Raw genomic sequence first — 22,917 nt, 5'->3', positions numbered from 1 at the left:
ATTTGATGTCCTTTTGACAAAAAAAAAACTAAGAAAAAGAATATTTGATGTCCTTATGAAATAATAAATGGTGAGGGTATCTTTGTCAAAATATTTCGCGGCACAAAACCGAAAGCAACAAGCCACACTGGTATTATTAATTGGGGGCTGAAAGCATCCAACGTTTCTCTCCCCCCATTCCCATTCCAGGACCGTTACTATTCCCTCCCTCCCTCCCTCCCTCCCTCCCTCTCCATTCTCCCCATTCTCTCTCTCTCTCTTATACTTCTCATGATGTTATGTTATTGTTCTCTGCCCTCCTCTCTTCTTCTGGTGATTTTCCTCTTCCTTTCTTCTCCAACTTTCATTTTCTTCTCTCATGGGGATTCTCACTTTGTACCCGTCCAAACACCACCCGTTTCAGGTACTTTCACTTTGCCACGCATTTCCTCAGTTGGGTTCTTTGTTTCTTTGATGCTGCGCCTATTTTTGTTCTTCATTCTTGGACATTCCCCACTGTCCTCTGCTATCAAGCTCCTTCATTTGTAATTTTTGCTTTGAATGGAGTGTTCCTTTTTAGTGGAAAATTATAACAATACTTACCCTTTATAATCTTTTTGGCTATTTTCCTTTTATTCTAAGCAACAAATCAAAGTACAAATGTCTTTCCTTTCCATTTTCCATATTTGTACTGATTTTTTTATTTTATTTTTTTTGCAGGGTGGGATTTTGGGGAGAAATATGAAGTGGGGTTTCAATGGGGGAGTGGGAGGTCCCTTGTGGAAGGGCCCTTCGGTGCACCAGTTGAGAGCTCATCGATTGTGTTAGCTGCACAGAGAACACAAAGGAAAGATCCTCTTAATGGGTTCAAGAGGTACACAGGAGGCTGGAATATTAGTGACCATCATTACTGGGCCGTAAGTTCATCACTCTTTTTGAAGAACTTTGCTTTTTGCTTTTTCTTCTTCTAAATATATGAAAAAAACTGAATTTTAATGTTGCCGTCTTTTGTTGTACTAATTGTCTTTTATTAAAAGTGCTTTTGAAATCAGGGAGAAAGTTACTTCCTTGTTGCTTTGTAGTTAAAACAAGATACAGAAATTTACTTCTGCGAAATTGTTAGAATTTGGCGCTATTTTCAGCACTTAGTGACTTCATGTTGACTAAGAGTGCCATTTTCGTAGCATCCAAACACCTACTCTCAAATATATTAATATCATAAACTGATTTTCTGATATCCTAACTTTTTAATTCTTCAAGTGTTTCTCTGGCATGTATGTTATTTATTATCACTTAATAACATTTCATTTGTGTTTAGTCTAAAATCTTGAATTTCTTTTCATATACTCTTTTTTTTTTTGGTCCAATTTTTTGTTCGAATGCAGTCTGTGGGTTTTACTGCAGCTCCCCTCTTTGCCATTGCTGCAATCTGGTTCCTGGGTTTTGGCTTGTGCTTGCTGATCATCTGTGTCTGCTACTTTTGCTGTAAAAGGCAGACTTATGGCTATTCTCGGACGGCATATGCTCTTTCTCTCATATTCCTCATACTCTTCACCATTGCGGCAATGTACGTCTCTCTCTCTCTCATATAAAATATTTATTGCTTAGTGTTTAGCTACAGTTGTTTAAAAACTGATGTGCTATTTTTTGGTTACTGGTTACAGGATTGGATGTGTTGTGTTATACACTGGCCAAAAGAGGTTTCACAGTAGTACAACAAATACATTGGAGTATGTTGTACATCAGGCAGATATTACGGTTGAACAACTAAAGAATGCATCAGATTATCTTGCTGCAGCCAAGCAGCTTGGAGTGGACCAAGTATTTTTACCTTCTAACATTCAAACTGACATCGATGAGATTGGAGGAAAGCTTAATTCTTCTGCTAGTACCCTTGCTGAGCGAACAGAGGAGAACGCAGATGACATGCGCGATCTCTTAGATTCCGTGTAAGATAAAATTCAAAGGCCTCTTTTTCCATTTATTTTTCTCCTGGTTCTTTGAGATTTAATCTGATCATAAATTGGATTATCTCAATGTACATGCAGGAGACTGGCGCTTATCATAATTGCTGCCATCATGCTTCTCTTGACATTCTTGGGATTCTGTGAGTTGCTTTGATATCTTTATTAAGATACTATATTCTGGTTTTCCAAACATCTTAGATTGTGGTACTTATTCATTCCTCTATTATGACATTTTGTTCCAGTATTTTCAATCTTCGGCATGCAGTCGCTTGTGTACATGTGAGTGAGAATTAGTTCCAATACCTCATCTTCCTCTTCTATCATTTCCTAGTTTATTTTTGGTTGAGTGTCCTTGCATTAAATGTATGCTTCTGTTTTTTCCCTCACTGAACATTTATAATTTAATTGTTGCAGCCTGGTGATCACAGGATGGATACTTGTGGCTGGAACATTCATTTTGTGTGGCACATTCCTACTTCTTCATAAGTAAGCCTTATGATTTAGTGATAATGCTTTTCTGCTTCAATATATCTGCATGGCTTACAACTAGAACGCTAACTTTTTCTTCCCTTTGAAATACTAGTGTGGCTGCTGATACTTGTGTTGCAATGAATGAATGGGTTCAAAACCCCACTGCTCATACAGCATTAGATGATATACTGCCCTGCGTTGACAGTGCAACTACCCAAGAAACCTTGTTGCGAAGCAAGGAAGTAACTGCTCAACTAGTCAACTTGATCAACGAGGTCATCACCAATGTCTCGAACATAAATTTCGCAGCCAACTTTGTGCCAATGTACTTCAATCAATCTGGTCCATTGGTGCCAATCCTCTGCAACCCATTTTTTCCTAACATGGCCGATCGAACTTGCACTGCTGGCGAAGTGAACTTGAACAATGCAACAGAGGTAAAGCCATCTAAACTCTGCAACATTAGTACATAAATACTTGATGCATCAAATTTGGTCTATAAATGTAATGCAAGTAGAGTTTACATTCATAGACTAATTTTGCACCACTTGCATTACATTTACAGACCAATTTTGCTAAGACTTCAGAAACCTCAATACTGAACTCAAATTTTTGCAGGTATGGGGGAACTATGTCTGCCAGGTTTCGCCAAATGGGATTTGCACCACAACGGGGCGGCTAACCCCTACCTTCTACAGCCAGATGAGTACTGGAGTAAGCCTGAGTAATGCCTTGTATAATTATGCCCCTGTACTGGTTGAACTACAGGACTGCACATTTGTTAGGGAAACTTTTAGTGACATTTATAGGGATCATTGTCCCGGTCTAAGTCGATACAGTAGATGGGTCTACATTGGGTTGGTCATGGTCTCTACTTCAGTTATGCTCTCACTCCTACTGTGGGTGATATATGGGAGAGAACGACGCCACCGCGTTTATACGAAAGAGTTGATGGCTGAATCAGCTCAAGGTACTGAAGGAGAGAAGGAATCTTGATGGAAGTTTTTGCAGCATTCCACTGCTCAAAATTATAACATGGCATTTGGTTTCAATTTGGTTTCAGATTTGTACATACTGAATGCTAGGTTTGTACTTCTGCTTCTTGGTATGCGATTGCATTCTTTTGCCAATTTGCCATTAAGAAGGCCTAACTCTTTAGGACCCAATTGCCAGCCAGAATTTATGAACAAAATGTTTTGGTGCTCATATGGATAATAAAATCTAGCGGGCTTCTATATATGCACCCGACAAAATGATCAGTGCACTCAGTACCCAAAAAGATTGAAAATTGATCGAGTGGTGTTACCACAACGGGGTTTCTTTCTTCCCTACATCTTATTTCTTAATTCTCGGTGTTTTGAATTTACTAATTAAATTTTTATCTTGATTTAGAAGCCATCAAAATCAAGTGCAAACCTACAATTATGAACCAAATGTTGTGGTCCTCATGGATAAAATCTAGTGATAAAATTCCATTTGTCTCCAGATTTGGGGAAGAAAAAAAGAAAGAGTGAAAACTTCTATGTTAATCATGGCTTCAATGACAAGAAGCAAAAATAACAAAATTCAATGATGCATGTGGGTGCTTTAGAAAGTTGATGCATGCCCCAGCTGTCTTCTCCAATTGGTCACCCATTCTGCAGCCATACATGTGCTCAGTTGAAATTTTTTTCAACAAATTCCCCATTATTGTAGCTCCAACATGTGGAGGATTGATTGGCCCCAACTATGTCTTTCATTACACTATTTTTATGTTTTTATTTTAAAAACAGACAGCATCCTAATCAAGATTAGAGAATTTAAAGTATCTTTGTAAAATCAGCTTAACCACTTTCAGATGCAACCTTCATTCTCAAGGTTAAGAGGGTAGGGGGGGTAGGTACTGGTGAGTTGACCTAATCAGCAATTGGAAATTATAATATAACTTCAATAATTAAGTTGGTTTTTATTTGGGACCAATTATTAATAAAACAGAATTATTGTTTCAAATTGTATCTTATGCTTAAAGGTGAATTTTTCAGTATAATGATTTGGCATGATTTGTTTCTATAGCACATTGTACAAGTCATAATGCTTGCAAACATTGCACTCCTCTGTGACATAATGCAAATAAAATCTTATGTCAACAAGAACATATACAATGTAGTAGTAAACAACAACTCTTCAAATATACTTATTAAAAAAACAAAACAATTATTCAAAAATAATGCAATACAGCCCTATTGTTCTATCAACAATGCCAACTTTTGGTTACTCATTGAACAAAGGCCCCATTAATATATAATAACTTTTACAATAAAACGAGAAGTTAAATTTTTATGAATTTCACTTGCAGGTCTCTCAAGTTAGAACCCTCATTGCACCTTGTTTGTGAACTTTGGTTTTGTAGTCTTCCTTTCTCGGTTGTGAACTCTTTTTACTTGGACCTCTTTGGACATGCGTGCCTTCATAGGTCTAAGTTCTGTTAGTCTTTTCTTTTCCGCATAATTTTAAATTATTTAAAGAAGCTGTTATTTACATTTTTATTTTAATCTTTGTTTTTATGAAATTTTAACTTTATACTGTTGAATGGCTTGGATAATTGCTTTGGTTGCAAAGTAGTTGGCTTTCTTTATCTTTGGATGTCACTGCTTTGGTTGCAATCATTTCCCTGTCCTTAAAACTAGGAACATTAAGGATGGGCAACCCCCCTTATTTAACTCATTATCATCACTTATGTCTCATAAAAACACAAAATTGACACCATGATCTCCAATTCATCCACTCTGGTGTTTGAATTGAGAGCTCTCAATAATACAGCTTGGTTAAGGCAAAAGGAACATTTGCACAGTTTCTTTTTTTGGAGTAAGTCCATCTTTTCAAAGAAGACATGCACAGTTTCTTAATTTGGCTGCCACTGGGCAGTAGTATGCCTCCTTTACAAGCCTTGTAACCCCCAATTTGGCCATCCAAATCACCTTAAGGATCTTTAATTTTTCTTCCAAAACAAATCACCTTAGAACCTTCCCAACCACCAACCAATTTTATATTGAGTATCTATTAATTCTCTTACATTATAAGAAAGACAACCCATGTTGCTGTTATGGTGATATAATGCAACATCTTATTCTATGCCACCAAAATATACAAAGCTGATGAAGTTGGCAAATGGTAGAAAGTTTTCTTTGCTTCCATCAATTCATTACTTGTAAGTTGTAGCATCATTAATAATTCAAGAGCCATCTGACCCTAGAGTGTGCCAAAGGGCAAAGTGGCAACCAAGTCATACCCATTGACATGCATCATCTATGCAAATATATATATTTTTAAGGCAAGAAAGAGAGATTATTCCCATTTCTGAACTTGAAGGAAAGAAATTAGCTTCAGGGAATTGTTCAATCAATATGGTATATATATGCCCTGACTTTTGTATTGGACATGAACAAAGAAGCCTATGAAAACCATTGATGAAGTAACAGTTACAGAACAAGTGCTTGCTGCCTAAAGTTTAGGGCATGCTTAAAAGTTAAAGGTAATACTTAAAAAAATAAAATAAAACAAAAGGCTTGCTTTCTTTTCTTCAACAACTTACAGCTTAGCCTATGTTTCCTATGCAACAATAAACAATAAAACCTTGCTCTACTTAATTAGTTTGGGTCACTTCCATCACCACAGTTGTCATTTTTTAAAATAATATATTGTCTCCTTCACATCTCTTTCTTTGGCCATTTCAACCTATATTATTAGAGGAATGCTATTCACAATCGCTCAAAAGCGATTGTCAAAGGACTTGCTATACACGTGTACACGTTCTCATGCCTTCCAAAAAACAAATGATTTTTTCTCTTTCTTCTCTCGGTTTCCTCCCTCTCTCTCTCCCTTTCTTTTTTTAATTAGCTTTTCTCTCTCTCTCCCTCTTTTTTCTCTCCGCCTGTCTCCATCTCTTTTTCCATCGCTCTCCCTCTTCTTCTCTCTGTTGCCTCCCTCCTCCTGCTTCTTCTATTCTCTCTCTCCCTCTCTTCTTCTCTCCGCCTGTCTCCATCTCCCTTATCTTTTTTTTTCCATCGCTCTCCCTCTCTTCTCTCCTCCTCCTGCTTCTTCTACTTCTTATTTTCTTTTTCCCCTCCGTCTTCTTCTCTGTGTCTGTCTCCATCGATGGGTTGTAAAAACCCAAACTTTTTGTAACACAAAAACAAAAACCCCAAGCTTTAAAAACCCAAACTTCTTCCTCTCTGTGTCTGTCTTCCCCCAAATCACAGTTCTCTCCCTCATGTTTCTTAACTTTCTTCTCCTTTTTTGTGTTCATTTGATGGGTAATGATTAAATCAGCAGGAGAGAAACGCAGCAATTGTGGGAATCAGAAACACAAAAACTCAAGGAGAGAAACACAAATTTGCAGCGTCATAGAGAAAAGGAGAGAAACACATAAATTTTTTTGGAGAAACGAAGGGAAAAAACAAGACTAATAGGACGAAGGGGAGAGAAAAGGAAGACAATAACTCGTGAAGAAAATAAATAACTAGCCTAGATTGATTTGTGTTTAGTTGTTGTCTGGGCTTAGCCCCAGTTTGTTAAGAAGTAGAAGACGCAGGAGGAGGGAGGCAACAGAGAGAAGAAGAGGAAGAGAGATGGAAAAAGAGATGGAGACAGGCGGAGAGAAAAAAGAGGGAGAGAGAGAGAAAAAAACTAATTAAAAACAGAAAGGGAGAGAGAGAGGGAGGCAACCGAGAGAAGAAAGAGAAAAAATCTTTTTTTTTTTGGAAGGCATGAGAACGTGTACACGTGTATAGCAAGTCCTTTGACAATCGCTTTTAAGCGATTGTGAATAGCATTCCTCATATTATTATGATAACAGTAGCAGTTTGCTCAACTTTGTTTTTATAATAAACTCATAATAATCTTTTCCTTCAAGTGCACTAAGTGACAACAAAGACCTAGTTAAAGATGTGTACCAAGTTAATTGGTTTTAAAATATCTTTTTTTTCCTCTTCACTCAATCCGTATTTGACAAACGTTAAGTGACTTATTGTGTATATAGGACAGTTGAATCTATTCCTTTTGAAACCCCTCAATGATTAGCTAACCCTTTGTGAGATTTCAAATGGATCATATGCAAAAAGTAGATCTAATAGATTTGATCACTCAAAGTTAAATATATCTTCTTTTTAATCTAAGCGATATTTTACTTTAATTTAAGAGTGTCTATTCTTAGTACTAATAATATAAATAAACCGTACACCATTTAATTTCTATAAACACACACAAAAAAAACCCCCAAAAAATGACAGCTGGCCTATTGAATTTAATTTTAATTATTAAATTACTTTGATGCTCTATTGAGTGTTTTGGGCTTTTTTTTTATGAGGTTTTGGGGTTGGGTTTGTTTTAAGAAATCAATGGTAGTTTTGTAATTCAAAAGAAGTTAAAAACTTGTTTGTTATGTTGTAAATGGGCTTTGGGTGTGTTTTTAAAGTTCATTTCATATAGGGTTTTTTTTATAATTTGGGCTCCTATATTTGGTATAATAGTGAATCTCCCTTAATTTAATCTAAACTATGCATATGAAATTCGAACTTGAGTTCAGAGTAAGGAGCACATCCGTTATAACTAACTTAACTAAGTTCATGTGTGCATCTTCTTTTTAACCTGATTGTTCATTCATACCCAGACAGATATTAATTAAACAGTTAATACTACTGCCACACAAAAAAAAAAAAAAATTAAAAATGTTGAGCAGTGCATCTTTTTCATTTTTAAGCAAATTATTAAGCTTTGACTTTGGCCTTTGAATGTTGAAGCCACATATAATGGCAAAACTTGCAAGTGGGCTAAAGGATATTCACAAATGTTGTTATTAAGCTTTAGCTGCCAAACGCTAATTAGGACCCCACAAGGCTAGGTTGTATGTGGGTTAGGAATTGAAATTTTTTTAAAAAAACACAAGGAGCTTTCCCTCCATCACTATGAGCTATAAGTGCTGCATAAATTATTGGGAACTGACCTCACAATCATCATCACCACCTAACCTTATCACCTTAGAGAGGTACCTTTTCCTTCAAAGAATTTAGGTTCAACTCCTAAACCCTATTCTATGTAATTGTATTTGACTAACAGTTTTGATTAACAATCTAACGATATAATGATAACATGTAAAATTATTTGACAGGAAAAAAACAATTATTGTTTTAAATCAAAGACATACTCCCTGTTTTTTATACCGCGTCTCAATGTCACTTGAGTAGAGCACATAGGTGGTGGAGCATAACATCCTCAATACATGTTGCCAGTTGTAAAGTGAGTCATCATCCAATTTTCAAGTAGGTGAAGAGTTATTGGAAATAATAAGGGATAGCTTAACCTTCTTCCAAAATTCCAATGTCATATCATTAGCATTAGTGATGATTTGATTAAATAATGAATGTCTAATATAACTTATGTTGTAGAAATAGAAAAGAGAGATAACCACCTTTAGCCTTAAGACCTTTCTCGAAGATTAAATGTGTGTTTTTTTTTTTTTTTTTGTCAAAAAGTATAAAATGGGAGAGGAATTTACTCACGCACACTGGTGTCTAGGAGTTTCAGAATATGCGAACACTAGTGTTAGGCCAAACATACTTTTCCACTATAGTACGGTGAAATGTGTGCAAATTAAGTTACTCCAAAATAAATCAAATAAATTAGACCGTCAATGAAATCGCTGCTCTCTCTAGTTTAATGTTTTGCCGGCTAAATAGGAAACCTCTCCAATCATAAGACGTATTTGACCAATATAATTTGAATCGGTCTATGAAAGCAGCCATTTAAACATCCAACGGTCAATAGGCGATCACATAGGGAATTGGAAATGGAGCCATATATAGACTTTTCTTGGTATCCGTACAAGAACCGTTACTTATTTTTATAGCATACACATTATAAAATTGAAAAAAACTTAATAATACTTAGTCAAGAAAGAGCCATGACATGGGGTATGACTTGGGCCAGCTCGCCATACCAAATCAAAGTTTGGTCCAATCTGATTCAAGTGAGAATACGCTAGTTCTTGTGGTCCGATTTGATCATAGGGTGCGACTTGGATTCTCGTTTTCACACTCAATAACTATTAGTAGAAGTGTCATTGTTGGGTTAACAATAATAAATAGAGAATACATGTTTGTTGCGTACTTAAGAAGTATTGTTAAAGTATATGACATGTTTCGAAATATTATTGGACTACATGAAATTGTAAGGACGGGAGGATTCAAATTGGTCAAAAATTGTTCGAGCAACTTAATTATGACTTGGATCATGGGGTTTAGTCACACTCAACAAGTTTGGCCCTATTTTGGGGTTACCGAAGACTAAACTTGTTATAATCACTATTTTTTCATCTCCAAAATAATGGTTCGTTATGGTTCAGTGTTGTGAAATTTGTTGAAATTCGATGAGACTTGACGACATCTGGAGAGATCAAATTAAATCCCGTGACGTGAAAGGTTGATTATAACTGTGTAACTGTGACAGTTGATAAAAGTGAGGAGATATGACAAGGATAGATAGGAGAATTGACTACAATATAGAGCAATATAGGAAACCAAGATTAGGGTTTCAAAATTTAAGATCTAAGATCTAGGAATCCAATAAAATACTAATGCATGGAAAACTGCCAATTTCAAATTTGTAAACAAACAACTTAACCAACTCAACAGTATTGATTCAGCTAATCGGTTCGATCTAGCCAATTTGGTTGTACAAATGTCATACACCTATCTTCACCTCACCTCACCATTTGAGCTTAGTTTATTAAAATTTAACTCAAATGGGTACCTCTTTTTATTTTTTTATATTTTATTTAAATTTATTTATAAATAAATACAAGTAATAGTTTAAACTACAAAATGGAAGAGGTTTCTCACACACACTACTGTATCATGAGGGTTCGAACATGAGACTACTGATTTGTAAGTTAGGACAATTTTCCATTGGATTATACCCGTTAACATATGTACCACATTTTTGTAGTCCTATGATATCAACATTGTTGTTTGTTTAACTGAAGCCATTTCTTGATCCAACCATACATGTATGATTATTTATTTTTCTTATAAAATTTGTGTCTTGATTCTTTGAGTGAATCTGAAGATTGCAATTTCTCTAAACAAAGATAAGAGCCAAAAGAAATATGGCAAAGAAAATAAGAAACAAACGAATATGAGCATTTTTACTCACCACCACGTTAATAAAATGAGAGTATTTTTACTCACAATATTAATTAATTAAAGGTGTAATAAAAACAATTGAAAAAGGGCCGGCAGCCCAGTACACACCTCGATTCCCTCCCCCGCAATCTCTCCCTGACTCTGTCTCTCCCTCTCTCACTCTTCCCTGATTCTGTCTCTCCCTCTTCGTCCCAAAAAACAAAATCTCTCATTGCAATATTTAAACGCTTGCATACACTTAGTCCATGGAAATACGAATAAAGACCAGAATTGAAGTTGAAATACATTGATTCAAATGTGCAAGTATAACCAAACCTTCACAGCTTAAGCATTGGAAAAAACATAATAAATTGAGTGCAAATTTATCCTAATGAAAACCACTCTCCTGAAGTCAATGCATATAAATCATGAACAAGAGGACAAATTATCCCTGCCCTGCTCAAACCATGGATAAGTAAAGCTTAATTTGAAATTATAAAAACCATCCTCAATAAGATCAACTTCATGCAGGACCCCGTCATCAAAATTTAACGTGAGGGAGAGAGAAGGAGAGACAGAGTGCGGGGAGAGGAGAAAGAAGAGAGAGAAGAGGCGGGGGTGGGGAGGAAAGAAATAAAAGAAAGAGAAAAAGAAAAGGAAGGGGAGTAAAGGGGAGAGCATACACTTTTGGTTAATGTGATGATTAAAAATGTTACCAAAAAAGGGGTTGAAAGTGGCACAACTATTTTGGGAAAACAGAGCCACTCACCTAACAAAATGAAATTGAAATTCAACCTAAAAAAACCAACTCCATAATTAGCACATTCTAGTCACTTTTTATTTTATTTTATTTTTTATATTCCATTCCAAAGTTTGAAAAAGAAAAAGAAACTTCCTTGAGAAAACTACCAGTCTTCTTATTAAAATAAAGTAAAATATACAGATTCTCATAAATAGAAAAATAATAATCCTAAGGACCTAGGCGCATAAAACCCAAAAGTCCGGGTCAGTTGAGGCATTACACGAAGAACAAGCCAATGGCAAGCCGTAATTAAGAGAACATAATTGGGTTTCTCGTACTTTCAGTTCTAGCGTTTCCCAAAGAATTTATACGTGGCAGGCTCTGCACTGGCCCCAGTAAAAGCTGTTGGACAAGCGGCTCCAACTTTCGTCCTCTTCCCGCAGTCCCTATCACTCCAGCCGTTGGATAAGATTCCCAACGCCTGGAAAAACCACCAAACGTAGTAAACCGAAAACCCCAAACCACCCCTAATCTTCAACCGAATTACCATCCACCGGCACGCAACTAATCTATAAAAGCGGCCCTTGAGACTCGTTAGGTTTGCCAAACCAAACGCCCTAAGGGGCCCTTAGGGGAAAAAAACAATCTCTCTCTCTCTCTCTCTCTCCTCTCTCCTCTCTCTTCCTAGATCTCTTGCTTTCTCTCTCTAAACACTCTCCAATGGCTACCGCATCATCTTCATCATCGAGAACGAGAACCAGGTCAAGCGGACCAGTTCTCCGCTCGCTCTCACCTTCTGGAAGGTTTTACACAGCCTCAAATGCCTCCATCTCATCTTCCGCTTCGGGCTTTGCTTCGTCCACAAGCTCTAGCTTCTCATCTCCGGCCTCCGCCTTCTTCAGCCACCACAAGGACCACCACTACTACAATCAGCAGATCAACCACCACCATCACCACCGATCTGCTTCCCCGACACGTGTCAACCTGTACACCTCCTCCGCCCCATCTCCATCCGTCCGCTTCTCCATCGACCACCGTTCGATCTCTCCGAACCACTCGAATCGATCCATCACCGTTTCGAAGAAAAACGGCCCGATCTCGATGCCTAAGAAGACCTGTATGTGCTCGCCGACGTCGCATCCGGGGTCGTTTCGCTGCAGTCTTCACAAGAACATCGGCGGAGGTCACAACGCGGCCCCGTATCCGACGAACAGGCTCAACATGCGCAGATCTGCTATGACGAACTCGCTGGTTCGAATCGGTGGAGTCGAAGGTGAGTGGGTGAAGCGAGCCCTGACCGCTCTGATCCGTCCCTGCGCCCACCAGCAGAGGCGAAGAGCCGGCTTCCAGCCGAGGCCGAGCCGGCTCTCGGCCATGTCCACCGCCGACAACAAGTGACTGAGTTACCATCGGCAACGATCTCTCTGATTTTGTTTTACAGAGTAACAGAAAGACACAGGTCAGGTTGGTTAATTTCCGGTCATTTCTTCATTTTTTCCGATCTTTGAACCCGGTGAGTCAACTCGGAGCCACACAGCCCTGCCGCTATCGATCCGAGCAGATCCGACGGTTTTAGCTGAGGTCAACTCAACTCAACTCGGGCGAGTCACGAAGCGGAGGTCCCGAGTCGATTCGGCGAGTTTTGCGCTCTGGGATACGGAGCGTCCCGCCGAAACACTATGAAAGAGAAACTCTCATATTGTACAGTTGAATGATATGATTTGCTATGGAAAATTGGAAGGACAGTTTTCGGACATTTAATCTTTTCCCTAAACAAATCTCCCAACTAAAACTGGATTAAGGAAAATTAACAGAGTAATAATTTGCATTCAGAAGTTGCAAAGACTTGGTTCAGTTCGGTTTTTACACAGCCGCTCAATCCATTTGTGTTTGCAGCATTTGGGGTTATCCGTTATGTTTGCCGTTTCAGTCACCGTCCGTTCCGTTCAGTTCCGTGTTATGGGTTCCGTTGGCCGTCATCATCATCGTTAGCGTGTTCCGTTACGTGTGTTCCGTTCAGTTTGCCGTATTGCTTTACAAGGTTGCGTTACTCTTTTTGCAAGGTATATTCTTTCATTCTCCATTAATTATTATTGTTTGTTAATACCATTTGTGTTGTGTTTATTATTTGTTATATTGTAGACTTGGTAATTTTTGTTGCTTGGGTTTGAAAATTTTGAACTCTTTGTTTTTGTTTTTGGCGGTTTTGATGCAGGTGTGAAGTTATTGACTAACTTTCATGCACTTTTGAAGGATTTGAAATTTGAAAAATATGACCTGGAACTCAATTGTGGAAGCCGTGGGTGGAGGAAATGGACAAATGAACCTTCTACAACACTCCTGACTTTAAAAGAAATATTATATGGTTATTTGCAAAAAGAGAAAAAATATCATTTAAAGCATAAAATAAAAGAAAAAATCTCAGTTAAATAACAAAAATATTTACTCTATGAAGAAAAGTGACTATGAAGAGTGTGTGGCTCAAATTGTTCAAGTAAAGCAGTAAAAATACCCAATACTAGAAAGGAGAGTATCAATTTGGGAGAAATTTGAATGAAAGTTTTTTAGAGAAAGTACAGCTCTCTTCCATTAAGTGCTGACATGATGGAGGAGCAGAAAAGGAAGTAAAGGCCAAAGAGCATGACCTGGCCGACATTTATTATGTTAATCCGGCGCCAAATGTGATCGGTGCCATGATTGGAAAAAAGTGAAAATACAAGGACCAAAAAGAAAACAAAAGAGGAAAAAAGGAGAAAACAAGACGAATGAGTTGGATGGACCTTCAAAATTCAATGTGGACCAAATACGGGCCGACCTTTGATTGAGAAAGCATCTTCAAAACTTTTGTGAGGTGGTTGTTGACACGTCCACTTTTTTCCATTGAATTACTTGTGAAAGTGGCATCCACGATACACGACGTCGTTGGATAAGAGAGGAGTATGTTTCTTTTCTTGTATGAAACGCATGTGGGGTCACTCGAGATGTTTGAGTTTGAGGTTGACGACGCCTCATCTTTAGTTTACTGGATAAATTTAACTCAACTCGAATTGGACCAAACAAGATAGCTTACCAATTAAGACCCTTTCAATCTGGCTACACAACAAAAGGCAAACTCGCAGGATTTACATGTAATTCCTACGTGTATTTTTTTGGTAGTTTGTTACGGTTAGTTGGTCACACACATGTGTGGGAGATTTCGATTGTTGATTTATTGTGGTTCACATACATCAATGTCCAGAAATCATAGGGGTGGGCATTATTACCGAAAACCCGACCGAACCGCCCGAACTGCCCGAACCGGACCGCTTTAAGTGGTTTGGTTCGGTTTTTATAGTTTAAAATGCAAGAACCGGTAAAAAAACCGACCGAACCGGCCAGGAACCGGTCTGAACCGGTTTAATTTTCTCTAAATCGGTAAAAACCGGACCGGACCGAACTTTTTAAATTATATTATTTTTTAAAAAATAATACATGTGGCAGCGGCTGATTCGTCCATTTTATCCCAAGCGTAAGCCTTGCCACACCTGATTGCTCGCGAAACCCTAACATTTCAGCCGCTCATAAAAAAATTTCACTTCGCTCTCTGCTCTGCCTCTCTTCTTTTCTTCGAGTCTCTCTTCTTCTTCGAGTCGCCAAACCCTAACACCAGATCTACCTCTCACTCAACCTTCTCTCCCCAAACCAAATCGTCGACTTCTTCTTCCACGCTCGCCTCTCTTCTTCTTCGAGTCTGTCTTCTTCTTCGTGGCTCTCTCTCTGTCACACTCGCTCTCTCCCTCTCTCTCTCTCTCTCACACACACACACACACTTTACATGCACAGCTACATATTTATTGCTCAATGTTTCCAAGTATGTATTGAACTTTTGGGTTTCTGGGTTTGTATATCCATGAATTGAATTTTTTGGGTTTTTGGTTTTGTATTTCTATGAATTGAAGTTTGTGGGTCTTGTTTCTTTTCCTATTTTTTGTTTCTTTGTTTTTCCATTTTGTGTTTTGGGCTAAATTTATACATAAATGGTGAAAATCCAAGAACATACTTCACTGCGCATTTTGTATGGAGCTATTTATAAATTATATGTATAAATATTGGTTTTTTGTGCGTGCATTGAATTCTTGGTTTTTGTGTGGCAGAATTGGATTTCTGGGAAATTTCCTTTTAAAATTATATTGTGCTTGTGGTTTTGTAGCATATCAATTATTGGGTCTGCAAGTTTGTGGAGTTTTTATTTTTATTTTTAATTATTAATTATTAATTTTTATAATGTTCTTGCGCTATTATCTGTGTCTCTATTTCTTTGCTGACATATTGTTTATTTTGCTGTTGATATAGATATATAGGAAGATAGGCGAGAAGTATGGAGTGGAGTACTCAGAGGCTGAGATTTTGAACAGATACAGAAGGGCTTACGAGCAGCCTTGGGGTAGATCTCGTCTCAGGTCTCTTCCCATTTTTATTCCCCATTTTTTTTTTTTTTGTTCTTATACTGGGTGATAAGGTTTGCAATAATCCATTTAAGAGTAAATTTTACGTATTTACTTTTTGATTCACCATGGTTGTCATGAATTTGTGTCTCCTCTTAGTTCTTGCCTGATTTAGTTTCTGAGGAGTTGTTCAGAAGTGTTGCACTACAAAGAACCCGCAATGGATGAGTTTAGCTACTACAAAGAACCCGCAATGGATGAGTTAGATTTCTACCAAGCTTTGGAAAAAGTCGAAAAATGTTTCTTTGGTTTTTAACTTTGCAAGTATGCAAATTGTGATTGAGATTACTCTCACAATTTGCTTGGTCTGTAATATATATTTGTATTTCTGTGGATTTGGACATGTGATGGATGATGATTTTCAGGTTTTTATTTGTATTAGAATGATATGTGCTAAAACTATGCAGAAGTACAGAATCTGGAAAATATACAGGAGTCCTAAACTTGAATGGGCCTGAAAATCTGACCCAAAAAAAATTGGCACGGAATTTTTTTATTTTAAAAACCACCTTCAGTTGTTGGTCTTTTTGGGCCTCGGCAGAAACCTCCACTGACCCGACCCAACCCGACTTATTCGGGTTTCGAATTCATTTGAAATTGGGCCTCAAAATGAGGTGTGCGGTTTGACCAATGGGCCTGCCGACATGACCCGATTCGGTGACCGGTTTGGGCCTAAACCCGACCCGACCCGACCCGTGTTCACCCCTAAGAAATCATCTATACAATTATAGAAACTCTTTTTTATGCGTTAAATTAAGGACAAAAACACCTTTAGGTTAAGGGGTGCTCCAATGCGGTGCAAATACTTAGAAAATATGAACTTAGCAATGATTTTTATCAAGTTCGTACATTTAAATGAAAAATAAAATAAAATTATAGTAAATTCTTATGAAACTCTTAACTCTACCCTTACGCTAATGACTTTGAAACTATTGAGTATGAATTTTAATAATTTATGTTAATTGAGGAGAAGAGTATCAAATTTTACTAATATGGTGTGGCTTTTAACAACAAGAAGCAAACATATTTTCCTAAAATACTACATTTTTGTTAATTGAACAGTAAGAAAAATGTGGAAATCGAATTGACATGAATGAACAAGACACGCACTTTGAATGCATTTTGACTGAATTACTCTATGAATCTATAAAAATGTACACACAATATGTGTGCAACATAACATGTACGAGAGTTAAGGGATAACTGATTTAAATTATTCATATGCATGACTGTTGCAATTTTTTTTTCAGGGGTGATAAGGGTCTGTTTGGTATTCAACTTGAATTCAGCTTTTTAAACTCAAAAGCAGAATTTGAGTCCAAAACAAAGAAAACCTATTTGGTAGCCCTATTTTTAAAAACTCAAACTCAAGAACAACTAAAAAACATCCCAATTATTAAAAACAAAAAATATATGTTTTTTTAGTTTTTTTTTAACAACCCACAAGTTCTCACATTTTTTAGATTTGAAAACAGTTTTCAAGTTGGATACCAAACAAGTTTTTGAATCTTAAAAATAGATTTAAAAACTCCTTATTTTTAAGAAAAATCAAAATTTTTGAGTTCCCTATTTGAATAGGATATCAAACGACCCCTAAATTTGCACTCATTTTTATTTGTATTCATGAGCCCTAGCCGTTTTTGGGTTGTGAGAAGATAATGGCTCTGTGTTTGTCACAAAGCCGACTATATGGAGACATGATAGGCTCGGCATGCTCGCATGGTCCCCCGAAGGTTCAGCAATACGACAACCCATAACTCACCCTTACTCTTAAAATCAAATCTAATTTGCTAGAATCTGACAACTGTCAAAGCAATTTTGCCTACACAGTTGTGAAAATGACTTTAAATATTTAGCGTTGTGGCCCTACCCCCTCGTCACACAAGCGTTAGTCTAAGAATTGGGACCATATGAGATCATAGAAAACCACCAATGCATTTTTGTGCATATTGGGATGTTTTACCTACCAAAACATCAATAAACATTCATAAAATCTTTAACTTTACATATATACCATCCATTTTTGTGATCTTAGGAGGCCGATCCCCTGTTCTCATTTCATAATTAAAAGGGTTAAATCGATAAAATCTTATAAATTATATGTATGGTTGATCTTAAGTTGCGACCTTTATGCATTCAACAAATTAGTACATTAAACCTTCTAAGTTATTTATTTATGTTCGTTTTCTTTGAGTTTGTAAAGAAAACACTTAATGCTTATAAGCATTTTATGAATAAGCATATTTTAGGTGCTTCTCTAAAAAGTGGTTTTATTTTTCATAAGCTCTTTTTAAATTTTAATATCAAATGCAATCAGAAGCATTTGTGATCTATGTTGCACAGACATGGATACAACAACAAGGAAAACGACAAATTTCAAAAAACTAGGACATGTGGACTCGACAATTAAAAATAAAATAAAACTTATATATGTTAAAAGAAAACAAAATATTGATGTTCATACTCCAATTTCGCAATATTATTGTGAAATTCAAACTTTCCAAGCCTTTCAAATGTAGTTTATTAATTTTATATGAATTATAAGTAAATTAACATATTAGTTGATTCGTGTCCGGAGAGTGTATTGATCGTGTATGAGGAGTGTCTTGACTGTGGACACGATGTTAATCGTTGTACACGGGTATCCGAGTGTCCAACACTCCAACACTTGGGTTTAGTGAAGTGTCAATGCAACATGTGGTTGTTTAAAACGCTTTTAATCATTTCAGAAGTACTCTCCCAAAAGAAATGCCATCATTTAGAAGTAGGGACAACAAATTCAAACGTGTGTTGTGGCTCACGCTGGTTCAAAAAGGGGAGAGAGAAAATCTCCAAGTGTTCCATTTTGGGTCTAAATTACCATTTAGGGCACAACATGTCAGACCTATTGGACTAGGGCATTAAAATATGGGTTGGGCCGAAAGCCCAAATCAAATTAAAAAATTTGGGCTCGGTTCAATCAAACGTGGGCCTTTTCGGGCCCATAGCCAAATCACCGACAGACCTTTTTACTACGTGCGCGCGCGCCGCTGGTTTTAATCTAAAATCAGATGGCCCAAATCCCCATATATCACCGTACCTTCTCCAACTAACTTTCACAACGTCGTCGTCTCCGTCCACACTTCTCTGCAACATTTAGCGCAATTTTTCCCATGTCCCGCTTACAATCCCTAACAAGATCCACACCGTCCATCCACCAGCGGCTCTCAGTCCGCCACTTGTCCACTGCACCACAGCCATCATCATCGTCACTCTCGTCTCTGATCACTGCCTCGAGCCTCGACTCTAACCCTCACCAAAACCCCTCTTATGGCTCCTTCATCAAATGGATCTCGGGCTTCGCTGTGGGCTCGGGGCTAGGGCTTCTCTACTGGTCTTCTCCCAATTCGGTCTTGACTTTCGCCGATTGGTCAACGGTGGTCCCGGGAGAAACTTTGGAGGATCCGCCTTCGCGTTCCTTGTCTCAGAAACTGTCTTTGCCCGAGATTACCCCTAGGTTTCTCTTCGGAGGCAAGTCATTTCTAGTTACTTCGATCATTTTCAATTTCTTGTGGATTTCGTTTGATTTTGGTGTTGGATTATTGCAGATGCTTATAGAAGAAAGATCTTCTTCAACTATGAGAAACGCATTAGGTTGCGAAGTCCGCCTGAGAAGGTACTCCATTTTAATATAATTACACGAGCTTATATAATTATTGATTTTCTGTTGCTTAATTGTTTATTAGCGCCTAATTTAGCATCTTTTGTCATTGGCAAATTTACCAGTATGTTAAGCAAGCCATAGAAAGTAAGTGCTCTTGTTGAAAAGAATTACAAGAACTAGGATACAGTTCAAAAAGTTTATTTCAAATTTGAAAAACTATGACAATTCGATTCGTGTTAGTATATATAAGTTAAGTTGACAATGCTGATGAGGTAGATCTCATGGCCTGGGGTTATTGACTACAAATCCTAAACTCTTTGCATTTGCTTGAAACTGAAGTTTAAATCTTTGTTGAGCAAAACTTAACCATTGGGGCTTTGGTTAATGAACAATTACCTCTTGTCCAATGACGTATGCTGTTTTACATGAAGGTTTTTGAGTATTTTGCATCCTCTAGTACGCAAGAGGGAGAGTTACTTATGAGGCCGGAAGATCTTATGAGGGCAGTAGTTCCGGTTTTCCCTCCATCTGAGTCCCACCTTGTTAGAGATGGATATTTGAGAGGGGAAAGAAATCCTGGAGATTTGCGCTGTTCTCCTTCTGAATTTTTCATGCTTTTTGATGTAAACAATGACGGGCATATTTCTTTTAAAGAGTGAGTTGCTGCTTTTATGGCCTTTGGTGTAAACAATGAATCAATGATGGATATTTTTCTCCTCTAACAATGTTCTTTGTAACAGATATATTTTCTTTGTGACACTACTAAGCATCCCAGAATCAAGTTTTTATGTCGCCTTTAAAATGTTTGACACTGACGATAGTGGGTTGGTATTAAACAACTTTGAGGCTATTCTCTTTTTCCTTCTTGTTCTTCCTTACTTGCGCTATGGTCTTGACTTTGACTGTTTATATCCATACATAGAAAAATCGATAAGGAAGAGTTCAAGAAAGTGATGGCTTTGATGCGAGCCTGCAATAGACAAGGTGCTAACCACAGGCATGGAATTCGAACTGGGCTAAAATTCAATGGTTCTGTAGAAAATGGTGGGCTTGTCGAGTACTTTTTTGGTAAAGATGGGAAGGATTGTCTCCAACTTGATAAATTTGTCAAATTTTTGAGAGATTTACAAGATGAAGTAAGCTCCCAATCCTTTGATTCCCTTGAATTTTAGAATGTTTAATTTTGTGCATTATGTGCGTGCTATCCTTCCACTCTAGTGTTATTGCTTTGCTTTTGCCTGACCTCTAGTTTATATCAGAACTTACCTCACCTTCTACTCATTTAGGTTTAGGCTACCCCACCCAAAAGAAAAAAGTACTCTTTAACTTTTATTGTGGAGTTCAATAGCAGATAGGTTAATATATTTTCAATTGAGGTAAGCCGTAATGCATCCTTTAATTTATGGTATGCTCGGAATGCATTTTACCCCAGAAATTTGTTCTTATTCAAAATGCACACTGTATTTGACTACCTGAGCTTATTTGTAGATGGTAAGGTTGGAGTTTGCTCACTATGACTATAAATTACGAGGAACCATATTGGCAAAGGACTTTGCCTTGTCCATGGTTGCTTCTGCTGACATGACTCATTTAAGCAATTTGCTCAATCGGGTTGATGAATTGAACAATAAACCACATCTTAAAGACGTGCGCATCACATTTGAGGAATTCAAAAATTTTGCCGAGCTTCGGAAAAAATTGCAGCCATTGTCTTTGGCCCTTTTCAGCTATGGAAAAGCAAATGGCATGTTAACACGAGAGGATTTCCAGCGAGCTGCTTCTCATGTAAGATATTCTTGTTTGTCACTTTCTTTAATTGGTCCATGGCTAATGGTTTACATTTTGACAAGGTTACCAGAACTTTTTGGAAGTTTACAGAGCCTTTTGGAACTGTTGCCTTAAGTTGTCACTGATAAGTCTTCTTTTTCTAATTTGAAATATGGTTCTGATTATCTTCCATAGGCAACAGATTTCCCTATCTAAATTATTTATCGTGATTGTGTTGATTGAATATCAGGTTTGTGGCGTATCTCTGACTGACAATGTGGTCGAAATCATCTTCCATGTGTTTGATTCGAACCGAGATGGAAATTTAAGCTTAGCCGAGTTTTTTAGAGTTTTACACCAACGGGGAAGGGACATTGCTCAACACGTGGATACAGGAATCATGGTTCTCGACTAATTAGATTTGGCTGCATGGACCCTATGTATAACGTTAGGTTGATACTGGTTTGATAGCTCAAGGGGGTGAATCCTCTTGTAAATTCGTAAAATATAACCTGTAAGTAGCTAGATAAGTTATAGCTCTATCTAACAGTGATATTTCAGCTGTTGTAATGTGCTCGTCCTCTTGCTCCTATCTCTAATGTAAAAAGTTCCATTTTGTGTGTGTTTCGCATGTTTTTCGAGCAACCCTTCCTTTGTTATGTAATGTAGCTTGCTGGTCAACAAAAGAAACTGAAAAGTTGTCAATTTTGCTTTCATTCGTAGATTCCTTTTGTTTCGTTTCGTTTCGTTTAAACCAATAATCTCTAATGTATTTTCAGTGTTGATCTATCACCAGCATCTGCATTTGCTTTACTCTTTCCAAATTTCCAGTCCCATGTGAGCTGCCAACACATGTAGGTCACCATTGCTAGCTTTGCCACCATTATTACCCAGCATTATCTCTCGACCGTAACCACAACTAATGTACGAGCCACCACTAACCAGACCCCTCGCTAGCTCATCTCAATCATTACATCCCACGATTATTTTTAAGTTCTACAAAACCAAATTTATGAACACAATTTGAAACTGGCAATATCGGTGTACCAATGTCCGAGTTGAAGTGTATCGCTTCGAGTGAATCAGTTAGTAATTTATTACATTACGTTAACAGGTCGTTTCGTGTCAACCTACGAATATTAACTAGCCGTCCATAGATGATGGTTTCTGTTTGCTGATGTATGTGTAGTCTCGATGCTTACCATATAATAAAATTAATATTGTATATATTAAATTATGGGATGATGATGTTTTCTTGTGAGACCTCTAACATATTTAATTGTCAAATTATTGATCAATGTTCACCAAACTTTAAACCAACCCTCTAATTTCAATGGATTAAGTTTTCGTATAGACAAGTCTTGGAAATATTATAATTTGTATGACAAGCTGTGTAATCATTTTCGTTAAATTACAACTGAAAGAGAAAATCACCTTTGCCGTTTTTAGTCGACTAACCTAATACTATTCCTTTGGAAAATAAAAGAGAAAACCTAATACTATTCCTTAAGCCTCCATTTTGGATTTGGATGAGGAAAACGACTCGGAATTAATTACGGGAATTTACTAAAATAAAAAGAGAAATATTTATCCACGTGAGGAATTAATAGTGCTTCTTTTAGTGGAATATGCTCTGTCGTCTCGAAGGGAAGTGGAGCCCACTGGGATTTTATATCTTATATTAAGCTTAATGACGATAAAATTAATT

At 37.2% G+C, this 22,917-nt stretch overlaps 3 protein-coding genes and 1 long non-coding RNA gene across 5 annotated transcripts; all 4 read left to right on the top strand.

Moving 5' to 3' along the window:
• The first annotated feature begins 161 nt into the window (after positions 1-161).
• On the top strand, positions 162-3,547 carry LOC110766391 (uncharacterized). The gene is made up of 9 exons (XM_021969711.2): positions 162-403; positions 700-896; positions 1,365-1,546; positions 1,644-1,928; positions 2,028-2,086; positions 2,189-2,225; positions 2,361-2,432; positions 2,530-2,854; positions 3,036-3,547. Exons 1-9 carry the CDS (start codon positions 271-273, stop codon positions 3,411-3,413), a joined length of 1,668 nt encoding a protein of 555 aa, XP_021825403.2. The 5' UTR covers positions 162-270; the 3' UTR covers positions 3,414-3,547.
• Positions 3,548-11,907: 8,360 nt separating this feature from the next.
• Positions 11,908-13,071, top strand: LOC110766411 (serine-rich protein-like protein). The gene has a single exon (XM_021969744.2). The coding sequence runs from the start codon at positions 12,036-12,038 to the stop codon at positions 12,711-12,713; it is 678 nt and encodes a 225-aa protein (XP_021825436.2). The 5' UTR covers positions 11,908-12,035; the 3' UTR covers positions 12,714-13,071.
• Positions 13,072-14,628: 1,557 nt separating this feature from the next.
• Positions 14,629-16,177, top strand: LOC148298033 (uncharacterized). The gene is made up of 3 exons (XR_015832943.1): positions 14,629-15,165; positions 15,648-15,754; positions 15,899-16,177. It is a non-coding gene; the product is annotated as an uncharacterized LOC148298033 (long non-coding RNA).
• Positions 16,178-18,852: 2,675 nt separating this feature from the next.
• LOC110766409 (calcium-binding EF hand family protein) lies at positions 18,853-21,840 on the top strand. Of its 2 annotated transcripts, XM_021969741.2 has the most exons (8): positions 18,853-19,309; positions 19,387-19,454; positions 19,874-20,097; positions 20,183-20,266; positions 20,365-20,578; positions 20,931-21,227; positions 21,293-21,344; positions 21,460-21,720. In XM_021969741.2, exons 1-8 carry the CDS (start codon positions 18,952-18,954, stop codon positions 21,480-21,482), a joined length of 1,320 nt encoding a protein of 439 aa, XP_021825433.1. In that variant the 5' UTR covers positions 18,853-18,951; the 3' UTR covers positions 21,483-21,720. The 2 variants fall into 2 exon arrangements, with proteins under 2 accessions (XP_021825433.1, XP_021825432.1); XM_021969740.2 differs by lacking the exon at positions 21,293-21,344 and having other exon boundaries at positions 18,855-19,309; positions 21,460-21,840.
• The last annotated feature ends 1,077 nt before the right edge of the window (positions 21,841-22,917 follow it).

The sequence above is a fragment of the Prunus avium genome, chromosome 1 (genome assembly GCF_965620075.1).
Source record: "Prunus avium chromosome 1, drPruAviu1.hap1.1, whole genome shotgun sequence".
Taxonomy (NCBI): domain Eukaryota; kingdom Viridiplantae; phylum Streptophyta; class Magnoliopsida; order Rosales; family Rosaceae; genus Prunus; species Prunus avium.
Note: the sequence above shows the minus strand (reverse complement) of the source record. Positions and strands in the feature narration are given on the sequence as shown.